General features: G+C 38.5%; 1 protein-coding gene across 1 annotated transcript in view; it reads right to left on the reverse strand.

The window, feature by feature from the left end:
• Positions 1 to 2234: 2234 nt before the first annotated feature.
• zbtb16a (zinc finger and BTB domain containing 16a) overlaps positions 2235 to 12687 on the reverse strand; it is a 173695-nt gene continuing 163242 nt past the window's right edge. The window contains exons 6-7 of the mRNA XM_088012456.1: positions 11612 to 11782; positions 2235 to 7609 (exon numbers count right to left, since the gene is read on the reverse strand). Of these exons, the coding sequence (XP_087868582.1) occupies positions 7380 to 7609; positions 11612 to 11782 (401 nt within the window). The 3' untranslated portion in view covers positions 2235 to 7379. The remainder of the gene's footprint in view (positions 7610 to 11611; positions 11783 to 12687) is intronic.

Here is a 12687-nt window from a genome sequence, read left to right on the forward strand (position 1 = left end):
TTGTATATTCTGCAAACTTTGAAAAAAACTTAGATCAACTTCAAAATCGTTGGAAGAATCTATTTTTTTTATTTGGATATTACATTATGAGCTTTGATTTTTACTGCATTGCTATAAATCCCATTAGTAAGTTGCTTTGGATAAAAGCATAAACGTAGCAAAACTTATTGATGAATAACTAAATATGGATATAATCCCCTGCTGAAAGATAAACTAGCACTAATATTTTATCACATGAATCAGGTTGGTTTTTAAAATGATAAGCATTTTCATCTCAAACAATGGTCTCAGAGAAAATCCAGGGGTGTGTCTGGAGGTGGCACACCCCTGTGATATGATTGGCTGAGACCATCCCTGCCTCTGTGTGCTGGGTTGTGCTTCTATGAGCAGCTGCTGAGCCACCAGATTATTTTCAGTGCCTCATGTGCCGTCGCTGCTCTTCCCTCAGGTTTTATTCAGCGCAGGAGGAAGGAGCAGGATATTATTTTCAATGTTTTAAAAAAATACTCTAAATGCTGTAATATCTCAGAGCCTTGAAAATGAACTACTCCATATTTTCATGACATCAAAACTGAATAGTTTAATGCAATGTTCTCTAACCAGAATGGATGGAAAAGATCTTAACATCAATCTGAACTTTGACTGGACCGCTCTAATATATATATATATATATATATATATATATATATATATATATATATATATATATATATATATATATATATATATTATATCTGTGGTTTCGAATCGTGGTCCATTATCCTGCATGTTTGAGGTGTTTTCTAGCCTCCAAACAGCCAATTTAAATTAATAATTAAATTAATGAGATTTATTTTTTACTTCACAATTACTCTGTACTTTGTGATGGTGTGTTACATAATAAAATTCACCAAAGTTTGCTATGCTGAACAAAATTACGAAAAACACACACACACACACACACACACACACACACACACACACACACACACACACACACACACACACACACACACACACACACACACACAAAAAAAACAATTAAATAAATAAAGTTATCCCCTTTGGTGTTCAGTTCACCCTGAAACAGCTCTTTGACTGAGTTTATTTAAGGTGTTGGAGTTGGACAAACTGCTGCATTAAAAAAAAAGAAAAAGAAAACGTTTGATGAGAACAGTGAAAGAAGAAACGTCATGGGGATTAACTTCAAAGCATCTTCCATGCATGCATAATTAATACATTTGTATGTGTTTTTGCATACGGTATTGTTACTACAATTTTTCCCGTATGCTTTGAGAAAACTACTAGAAATATATATATATATAGGTGTCACTCAAATAATTTTTATTGGTCTAAAAATTTAGCACACATACATAGTGTCCCATTTTATCTTCACAAAGACTTTGCATTGACTTGCATCCATCTTTGATTCATTTCTATAACCGGACCCTAAACCAGGGGTGTCCAAACTTTTTGACACGAGTCAAAATTGTCACGTCAGAACATGTGAACCTGATGAATGTAATAGCTTTAAAAACTAAAATTATTGAGTAACATTGTGACTTATTTCAACGTAAAAATAAATCACAATACATTAAAGTGTAACCTACTCAATAAGCTAAGCATGCTAAAGTTTAAGTTAAATTGTCATATTTTTATAGGGAGTGGATGTGCACTCGAACATTAAAAAGGGGTTTGCATGTTTGTTTTATAGGAAAGAAAAACGTACAAAAAAACAACAAAACATTTAGCCTATTCCACGCAATTAGACCAAGATTTGAGTCTGTTTTATTTCTTGAAGTTTAATATATTCATTCATTCATTCATTAATATCTAATTTGAGTAAAAGTCACTGCATAGTTGGGGTGAACATAAAAAGGCTTGTTATATTTATCAAATATAATTTTGCTCACATTAAGGATAAAAAGTGTCCATCTGCATCAACCTCCTGTAGATTTGGTGAAACAAAAATTTATTTTTTTAAATTGCAGTCAAACGATTAGTCTAGGAGCCACAGATGGTCCCTGTGCCACACTTTGGACACCTTTACCCTAATGGGGCCCAGGCTTTGGACCCCATAAGGAGCAGTGGGCCCTCAATGCAAGTACTTGTTAGAAAACTACACCTTACAAAGTGAGAAATGTTAACACCCCCTCGCCCCCCTCCACACACACAAATATGCACACACAGACAGAAAATAAGCATTGTTTTTCTGTTAAAAGTGTTTTAAGGAGTAAATAGATGAAGAGACAACATGAAGTCCATTTTTTATTTCGTTTTCTAACTGCAGATTCAAAGTATACAACTCAACATCATGATTTGATTTTTATTATGAGACCCATAAATAAAAATACAATTAAAAAACCCACTTCAATCAACAATCTACTGTTAGTAGGATTTGAAAAAAGATTATTTTTTAATATATTTTTTTTTCTATCAAAAGGCACAACATTGAATTTATTGACAACATGGAGAAGAGAACCTGCAGCATTAAATCTTTTAATTTTCCTTTTTATTTTTTTTTTCCAACACTCCATCAGAGAACACTGAAATGTTACAAAGATGTGTCTGAATCTACATGGAGAGAAACGAAACAGGAAAAAACAACCTCTATATCAACAGACTGTGGCTATAGATTGGTGCCACGGCTTTTAAACAGGAAACGTACTGCCACGGGAAACAAAACAGAAACCAACCGAAAAATTTAAAGAAAAATAGCACGTTGTCGCCGGAAAAGACAAAGGACCGTCGCAAAGCTCTAATGCAAAATTTCAAAAACATTTTTTTTTTCCCATTTTATTTTTTACAAGTGACAACAATACGAGAACAACAACAACAACAAACAAACAAAAAAAGGAAAATAAAAAATAATAATTGGGCACCTTCTAAGATTAGGCTAAGATTAGGTGCTGAGGTAGACAAAAACTAAAACAATTCAAATCATAATAGAAACACTATTTTCTTAATACAGAGCAACTCGACTGGCACTTGTGCTGCAACAACAATGGAGGAGAGAAGAAGCACAGACAAAGCCAGGGAAAGACGGGGAAAAAAGCTTTGTTACGATACAAAAAACAAAAAAAAAAGCTTCGTCACGCTTGGTCCGACGGGGCAATTGGTCCTCAGTGCTAATATAAAAAAATACAATGTCTTGGTGCTTTGTTACTCAAACAGTTTTAGTCTAGACCTCAATGGCACATGCACTGCAACACTGCATGAAAATGGCTACTTTGTTCTAGAAAAACACCACACCAAAAACACAGAGTGCCAGCTTCCAGGGATGCCATGATTCCTCTCGGACCAAATTTTACATCCCCGACTCATAAATGCATTTTGTAGAACAAGGGGGATAAACAAACAAACAAATAATCATAAAAAAAGTACTTTAATAAACAGAAGCCTAGTGCCAACCTGCACGAATGGAAGTTTTCCACTCATTTTCTCCTAAAAATCCTCAACAGCAAGGCTATTGAGACAAAATAACAATTGCATGAATTCAGAATGTTATTTTATATATATATATATTTTACTCTAAATCAGCTGCTGAGAAAAAAAAAAAAAGCTTCCGGATGCCAATAACAGAGTACAGCTTAAAAAAGTGAATCCAGAAGGTTTATTGCAACAATTGGCTCTTAAAAAAAAAAAAAAAAAAAAAAGTCATAATTTGAGCTTCATGACATCCCTAGGGTGCTGGAGACAACACTTATTTTTCTTCTGGAAATACAGAACGTAAGCAGATACAGATGGATTATTTTTGTTGAACAATTTCCATTTTTAGGCACAAAGATAGTACAGAAACACCCGAGGAACACTGAGGGAAGAACTATATCGATGCCAATGTATATGTATATATTTATATATATATATATATATAATCTTTTTTTCCCCAACAGAAAAAAGTGGCATAGAATATCATTTTATTTTGTATCTGATTAGTGCATTTTCCCACTAACACGCACACATACACACACATACACACACTCTCACACAGTTACACACTTTTTCAACAAGTAGAAAACATTCAGAGGACGATGAGAAGAATAATGTGACTGAACAGGCTTGCATTGTGGCGTTCAGACTGAACTGTGACTGGGTTTTCATTTATTATTATGGTGGGTGGATATTACCCGAAGCCCCGCCCACCACCCCGGCCTCAGCTCACAGTGTTTGAGAATAAAATGGCAAGACACCACGGGACATGCCATCCCTTATTCTTTTCTCTTTTTTTTCAAGTACAAAGAAATAAACTAAATAAAAACGTCGACAGTCAAGTTTGATTGACATAAACAACTGAATGACGAGTACTAATTGGTCGGTTCGGCAGCGCCCCCTGTCTGCCGTTTCCGTTATTTTTTTCTTCTTTTTGTATTGTCTTGTGTCTTTATTTTTAATAATCGTCACTTTTTCACACATTTGTAAAACTGGTGGATAGATTTAGTCCTTCACCGACAATGCAACTGACACCCAGAAAGCAACACTTATTATTACAACGTGTTCACACAAATAGTTTTTTTTTTCCTTTTGTTTTTGTCCAACAATATCAAAGAGGAGCAGGCAAAAATGATTCACACCCAGAAGGAGGGGGAAAATAACGCTTAAAAAAAATTACAAATATTATTTGTGCCCTGCTTTAACCCTCCACAAAAATGGAAAAAAGGACCGACACTGAATACAAAAATATCACCATTTTTTTTATATATCAAATTGCCTCTGTTGGCTCTTGTTCAGAAACACACACATGCTTCTCTCAAAGGGAGAAGCTCTATTTTTAACCTTCTAGTTTGTCTTTTTTCTTTTCTTTTTTTTTTGATTACGCCTTGCACGTCCAAATTGTCCAATGCGCTCTGCATCAAATGTGACATGCCCTGTGCGCTGCAGCGTTCTCAACCAACAATCCTGTTCACTTTGCTTTTTTTTTATTTCACATTACAAAACTACAACTCTATTCACATATGTTCAAGTTTAAATTCTTGTTTTTAAACGCTCACAAGAAGCAACAGAACTCATCCGTCTTACTCATCACTTTAAGGCTTCAAAATAGCTTTTTTTTTAGCTTTTCTTTTTTTTTTCCTCCGCTCTTCTGTCGTTGGAGGCGCAGGGGGAGAACATAAGAGAAGAACAAACATCCATTCGAATGACTTTCCTCATCCTGTCCACCTCCGCTTTACGGTTTCATAGAGACTTTTCTTAAAAACACAGACAATCATAAATCAACTTAAAAAAAGAAGCATGAGATGATGTAGCTTTGACAAATAATACAAAAACACAAAAGAATGTGAGTTTTCTTTTTTTTTTTTTTGCCCCCAAAAAAACAAACATGAAAACAACTCAGAGGTAGCTTTTAGAACGAATGAGCGAACCATCCGGCTCCTTAACAAACAGACTTAATACCACGTTTGGTAACACAGAAAACATAATGAAAAAAGAAAACTGAATCTCTTCTCTGTGGCACTTAATTTCTCTGCAAACGTGCTCCGCCTCATCACATTTTTTGTTGTTGCGATGCATCCTCCGACACACACCGGCCCAAACGTACACATGAAACAAAAGGGAAATTATAAAATACACAAGGAACATGAGGTCACACACACAAAAAACCCAACAAAAAACACAGAGAGAGAGAGAGAGAGCGAAAGAGAGAGAGAAAGAGAGGTAATTCAAGTACGATGTGTTGAGCTCAAACTCAATAAAAAGAACCACAATAAGAGACGAGAGGGACGAAGCGCACAGACGGAACCGCAGAAAGAGCTCATTTCCTCTGCCTGGTTGCGCCTCATCCGACTGGTGACCACCTGCCTTCTGGATATGTAAATCCCCAAAAGATGTCATGACAATCACTTGTGTGGAACAGGTTTAAACGCCAGAAAGTTGGAGATGCCCACCTTCACTTCTCCAGCGTTGTTTACCTCAGAAGGGCTGAGTAGAGTGCACATTTCAAACGATAAGGATGCTTCGCTTTTCCAGGCAGGGAAAGTAATAAAGCAACGTCTAAAAAGAGGTGGGAACTTTCCGTTTTCTGACGTCGAAGCATCAATCTGTACTTTCATACAGCCTCATCATACGCTCCCCATTTCCAGACGTTCACATTCAGGGCTCTTGCCGTTTAGTCCTTAAAACCGACGAACGTTGGGATTGTGCAGCTAAGGCATCCTCAGCATGTTCACCGCAAACCGTCCGAGTCACAGGATTCACGCAGACGACAAGCCTTCACCCCCTGATGATTCGTTTTCCTCCGCTGTGGTGAGCTGACAGAGTCACGGCAGCTGAAGCTTTTCTGCTATGAGTCAGTTTGTGTTGGGTATTGTTGGTGTGAGAGACTGATAGTCATGGGGATAAATGGGTAGAAGCAGTCCAGACACCTATTGCTGAATATAGCTGGGTTTTCTTGTGCGATATTATGATAGCGAGTTATATTTTGTTGAAGGGTTTATACACCTTGCTGACATCAAACAGAGACTGTTGTCGTAGTTTGCTTTACCTGTGCAATCAAGCCATGATAAACTATGATGCAGAGCTAAAAAAAAAATTTATAATAACATATGACATAAAAGTGACGGTTGTCGGCCTTGAGCGGCCAGTGGTGACTGGAGCGTCTCCGACCCAGGAAGACCGCTGAAGAAGCCGGGGAGACCTCCAGGGAGAAGCAGCGCTGGTGTCTTCCCTGCTTGGTTTGCAGCATCTTAATACTCCCACTAGTCCAGTTCAACTGTCCCGTCTACTGCATAAGCCTGCAGGGGCCCACACTGATTCTCAGGGGCTATCTCAGAGCCACCGCTGCTTCTGGTGGAAATTCAGGAATGGACTCATAAACTTGCAGGTTTTTGGGCATTGGAAAAGGAAACGGAAACAGTTCAAGAACTTAAAACAGAATGTTCATTAAAATACTCAAATCCAGACATAACTTGGAAAATAGCAAATGCAACATTTGGAAAGCATGGCACCAAAAAAGCAATGTAAAAAAAAAAAAAAGAAGAAGAGAGGATGGTCAGATAGCCCTTGAGAATCTGCCTTCTCACCAAAGTGGCAGCAGCATCCAAACAGTCACTTCTTTGCAGCCTACTTGCTTTGTGGTGCTGCAGGAAATGACCTGAAACAATAGCACAGTTGCAGATGTAGTGAACGACCCGGTGAATCCGAACAATGCTGGAGAACTCTCTCCATGTCCAAGTCTTTTAGCCCCACCGCCCCCGCCCCTACACCCAGCTCCTCGTCGCCACCTTTGCATGTAAAAACAAAACCAAACAAAAAGACTAAACAAACGCTCTTTTTTTTTTTCTTCAAGCATCTTCTTGTTGACATTCCTCAATCTTCAAGACCTCCTGCCCGCGCCGTTACATTCCTCTTACCTCTCTGCCCCCATCCACTCCCTCCCTCCGCATTCACTTCACCCCGTTCCCGTCTCAGACGTAGCAGAGGTACAGGTATGTCTTCTCTATGCGCCAGTCTGGAGGGATATCTTCAGGCTTGTGACCTTTCATGTGCTTCTGCATGGCTGACAGGCTGGGGCAGTACTCCAGGCAGATGGTGCATTGGTAGGGCGAGGCGCCATTGTGGGTGCGCAGGTGCTTGATCATGGCCGAGTAGTCCCTGGATCGCTGGTGGCACAGCTTGCACTCGAATGGCTTCTCACCTGCAGATGAGGGGAAGGTGGTGGAAGACAATGATTACGTTAATTATAAAGTCATTTTGGGCTCATTTTAGACTCCTGCTGAGAACAGATGCTAAATCTGACTGAAAGGATAAGAGAGAAAAGGTTTTATTGCCAATGACTTCCATCATTCATATAAATGTTAATACAAACCAAACAAGGAGAAGCAGCATTTAGCTTTTATACACAAATCTGGAACAAACTTCCAGAAAACTGAAAAACAGCTGAAACACTGAGTTCCTTTAAATCAAGGCTAAAACCTCACCTGTTTAGAGATGCCTTAGACCCATAATAACTGGAACACTGACCAACGTATATATGATCCACCTGTTTTCTCCTCACTACCTATCAGATTCATTTTTACACCTCTCAAAAATGAACAGTTCTTTGTCTCATCTGACAGAACAAGCTAAATTTACTTTGACAAACCACCATGTTTATGTTTGTGATGGTAGAACAGAAAAGGCTTTTTCCTGCCATCATTCCTAAGCAAACGTTTAGTTTGTGGATAGCATCAAATGGTTTTTATTGAGATTTTGATGTAATTCTCTAACAAACAGAACCAGATGCATCCAGTTATAAAAAAAAAAGCAGCATATTTGCGTTAAACTAAAAAAAAACAAACAAAAAAAACAACAAATGGAAACGTTTGGATTGTTTGTGTTATGTTTTTACCTATGCGTCCACAGCTCCTTAACATGTTTTTTGCTACATAACTAAAGTTAAATATACAAATCATTATGAAACAGTACCACAGTATTTCTATATAAATAATTTACTCTAGAAAAGACAAAATATTTACCATAAATGTGCAGAACAACGCTGATTCAATCGCCAAGATAATCTGTGATGTATCCAACATGCAGCTCCTGCCACTTTAAACTCCTGAAGGTGTTATAAATCAGAACGACGCTGTTCTCTTGCTGCTGGGGCTGTTATGTTTAACGGCCACATTTCAATTTGGCAGCAGCGGCCGTCCTAAACGTGCTAATGATTTGAGTGATGGCAGGGAATAATCCACCAGCGCTCAAGCCGGCAGACTCAAATTAGACATGTAAATGCTGACCTTTACCAATGGCATTTGAAATGAGCTGTCGGAAGTGATCTGGCCCGGCGCTTTGCTGTCACCTTTCAGCAGAACTGCACACGTGTGTGTGGCGACAAACAGCCGCCTGTTCCCGCCTCTGTCGCTCGTCCGGTCTGTCCCGGAGAAACCCCGGTTTAACCTTGACCTCAGCCTGCGCCGGATAACGGTGTCACTTAGCCAATAGTTATGAACGCAGCGCTGCAAACCTGTTTAATTTCAGTGCGAACGCATGCGGGGTGTTGATATTGATAACCAGACTGTAAACACAGTCTCCTCAGATAATCAGCTAATAACGAATTGCAAATGGGGCCTTGGTATTGATCAGTCATTGGCATTTGGGATGTGTGGAGAGGCGTGGGGTGGGTAGGGGTTAGGTTGCCAATGTCGATGATTCATCAAGCAGCTGCTTTTGTGTGAGGTGGCCTTTGACTGTGAGCTTGTCACTCGCTCTTGTTATCTGCTGTTGCTCTCCGGCTTAACGCAAAACCCCCCCTCCCTCATACAAAAGGGGAAAGGGTGGACGGAGGGGAGCCAATTATTGGACAGGCTGCCTTGATAGTGTGGCTTAACAGCTGGTTTATTGAATGGGAGATGGGAGGGTGCTGCTGCGAGCGTGTGTGTGTGTGTGCATGTGTGTTGGAGGGAAAAAAGATGGCGAGAGAGCATAAACCCTTGGCCGTGTGCCACCCTGGTGAGCGCTCGTGGTAGACTATACTCACTCAATCGAGTTTGCAGCATGCACTCATTCTCCAGGGCACCTAGCCTATCACTGTGTCAACATCTTTATGGGGCTCTAAATATACTGGGATCAATACAAAGTCTTCTGAGACATTCATCCACTGTATCACAGTAATACTGATTTCCATCTGCACTGCTCTGGGCCTTGGAACTTTGATATCCTGAAGACTTTTAATGGCTGTTTAAAAAAAATGACCAAGAAATCCCTGAAGCATTGACTAAAAAGTGTTTTGCTTAAAAACAAATAAATGAATTTGAGTTATGGTAGCAGGATGACTCATGCATATTTTGAAAAATGTTAAAATAGCTTTCGCTTCATGTCGACTTTGGGAGCGAACTTCAAAGGTATCATGAATGAATATTTTTATTTCGTGAAACTAGAATACACAGAGCAATGAAAAAGTATTTGGTCCGTAAAGATATAAAAGACAATCAGAGTAAATATAAAAAATCCTTCCCCATTTATTAAGGGAAAAGCCTCTCCAAACCAACTTGACACAACAGAAAAAAATAATTGCTTCTCTTGTTAAATTATCATATTAACAGTGATTGATCACAAAAATTTGTTCCATTTCACAAGCCACAACCACTTCTGATTATTGTCAGATCTGTAGCTTAATGAGATCCTTTAAAGAGAACCTGTCTGACAACATGAAGTAGGCAAAAACTTCTCAAAAAGAACACATCATATCCTGATCTGTCAAAAACACAACCAGTTACTGACATCTATCAGTCTGGAAAGGGTTAAAAAACCATATTTTGTCTGATAATCAAATTTGTTTCACAGTCTGAAACATTTAAAAATATCTAAAAAACAAGTACAAGTGTTTCAGATTACCAATATAAAAAATAAAAAGAAGAAATGTGTCAGAAAGCAAACACTTAACAGTTAAGCAAGAACATGTAAACCCTAATTCTGAAAAGCTTAGATGCAGTCAAATTCAGCTTTTTTTTTTTTTTTTTTTTTTTTTAAATCTGATGAATTATAATCATGCTATTATCTCAATGTATAAATAATTCAACCATACAGGGCAGCTGAGCCTGTATAAGTGTCAAAAAGATTAATTTATGGCTTCTTTTAGAGTTCAAAATTTTTAAATCAAAGAAAATATATATTTCTGAAAACTGTTTTGAATTTTTGTTACTTGTTTTCGGAGAACCCTAAATGGTTCATCATATTTAGAGAATATGTCTGTAAATAAGCTAACCTAGCTTACCAACATTACCAAACTTAGCTAGCTAAACAGTTATCATGGCTCTTTAGAAAAACTAATTCTGTTTTATGTAAATCCCTTTTAATGAAAGCACAATTTGATTAATATTAAAATAAACATATCATGCTTTATATGTAGTGTTGGTTGAAACTTAGTTAGCCTACAGGCTAGCTGCCAGAAGTTCCTACAGCAACAACCTGTTTGCTAAAGCTAGATGCAACAAATGTTGATGTTTTATGCATGGCATAAAAACCAAAGTTTTTAGTCATTAATTTAGGTTACAGTCTTAATGTGAACACTTCTCTGGAACATGTGTTTAAAGTTTTGACTGCTAGCCTCACAGTGCTACGCAAATATTTGAAAATTGAAAAGATGAAGAATTTCTGAATTCAACATGCCGTAAAGGTCAGAACCTGATTCTGTAAAAGTAAACTCACTCAACTTCAAAGTGATCCAATTACCAGCCAGAAAACCTGTGGAAGTTGCTGATTAATCTACTCCATGATCATGTTAATTACTGCTGGCAATACAAGCTAATAGATATTCTCTATATTTTATGCATTCAAACACTAAAAGAACATCTTCATGAATATGCATCGTGTGGTGTATGCTTCATTGATTTAAAAATATTAAAAGAGTTGGTTTCTTTCTGCAACATTTTGGAATGGGTGGGAGCCATACTAGTTTTTGCGGTCTGGTTTGATGAAGAGAATTCAGCCTTTAAAGTTTGAATCCAACTTTAGAGGCATTCTAGTTGATTGATCAAAATTAACCTCACGTGGAAATGAAAGTACCAATAAACCTTTTTCCATCTTCAAAATGCAAAAGTAAGTGTTAACTGGCAGTCAGTCTCCATAGAGACTGTTTGTGAGGCAAATGACTGAATCCATTCCTCCTTGTGAAAGAGCTGCTGTTTTACATCTGAACTTGTTTAGGAGGCAGTACCTGTGTGCACACGGTAGTGGGTTTCCAGCTGGTGCTTGAGGCTGAACTTCTTCCCACAGCCGTTACATTCATAGGGCTTCTCCCCAGTGTGGATGCGCTTGTGGCCCTTCAGTGTACTCTCGTCTCGGAAGCAGCTACCGCAGAATTCACACTCGAATGGGTGGTCCCCTGCTGTGATGCAGACACAGAAAGACCAATTTACTTAAAGTGCTGACAGTACAGTACATAGCTGCAAAAAGATATAATATACATACCGAGCCATCTGACAGCTGAGCTAACAGCTCAACACAAAGCTTTATTATGCAGACAGACAGGGTTATGCACAAACAGCAAGCATGTTTTAATGGATATCCATTTCAGTACCAGCAGACAAATACCAGCCTTTGTCTTTTTCTACAATTTTCCCGCACCGCAGTTGTGCTTTGTTTGAAGCCTTATAATTACTGCCTGTCTTGGCTATTCAGCAGCCATCCAATGTATTATAAACCATACAGACGGACTGTTTACAATGCACTAATAGACAACAACACTGATAAATGCGGTAATTCTAGAGGGATGTGCTTGTCATCAGGTATTTTATCTCCTTTGAATCATTGCACTCCAGTCCAACAAAAACTAAGATGTTATTGTCTCTAGAAAGCCTGAGAAGCTTGACGAGTCGTTTCCTATAGTTTGATCACTGTGTTATTGTGAATGCAAAGCTCTTTTGTCCATCTGTGGCGTACCGGATCTATTTCAGAAACCTTGCTGCCTATGGATCTACAGTATTTGTGCATTCTGAAATGAAAACGATAAAAGGAATTGTGTTCAACTCCTCAGGCTGCCACAGCACGTGTCCCTCCTGGGCAGCCGTAATGGATCTTCACATGTCAACGTTGGGCGATATTATGATTTGCAGGGAGTCTCTCCACAGCAGCCCCAGGACTAATTGTATTCCCGTGTTTGATGAGGACCCGCTCCTTGCGTCATTTGCTCCCTTACGTGTTATCCTCTCCATCCGAGTGATGTTGCAGATATTTATTAATGTATTTTGCTCCACCGCTGCAGGTTTAAGTCACCATCAATGACCTATGCCT

Source organism: Poecilia mexicana, unplaced genomic scaffold (assembly GCF_051168715.1).
Source record: "Poecilia mexicana isolate PSO_F unplaced genomic scaffold, ASM5116871v1 scaffold_14, whole genome shotgun sequence".
NCBI lineage: Eukaryota > Metazoa > Chordata > Actinopteri > Cyprinodontiformes > Poeciliidae > Poecilia > Poecilia mexicana.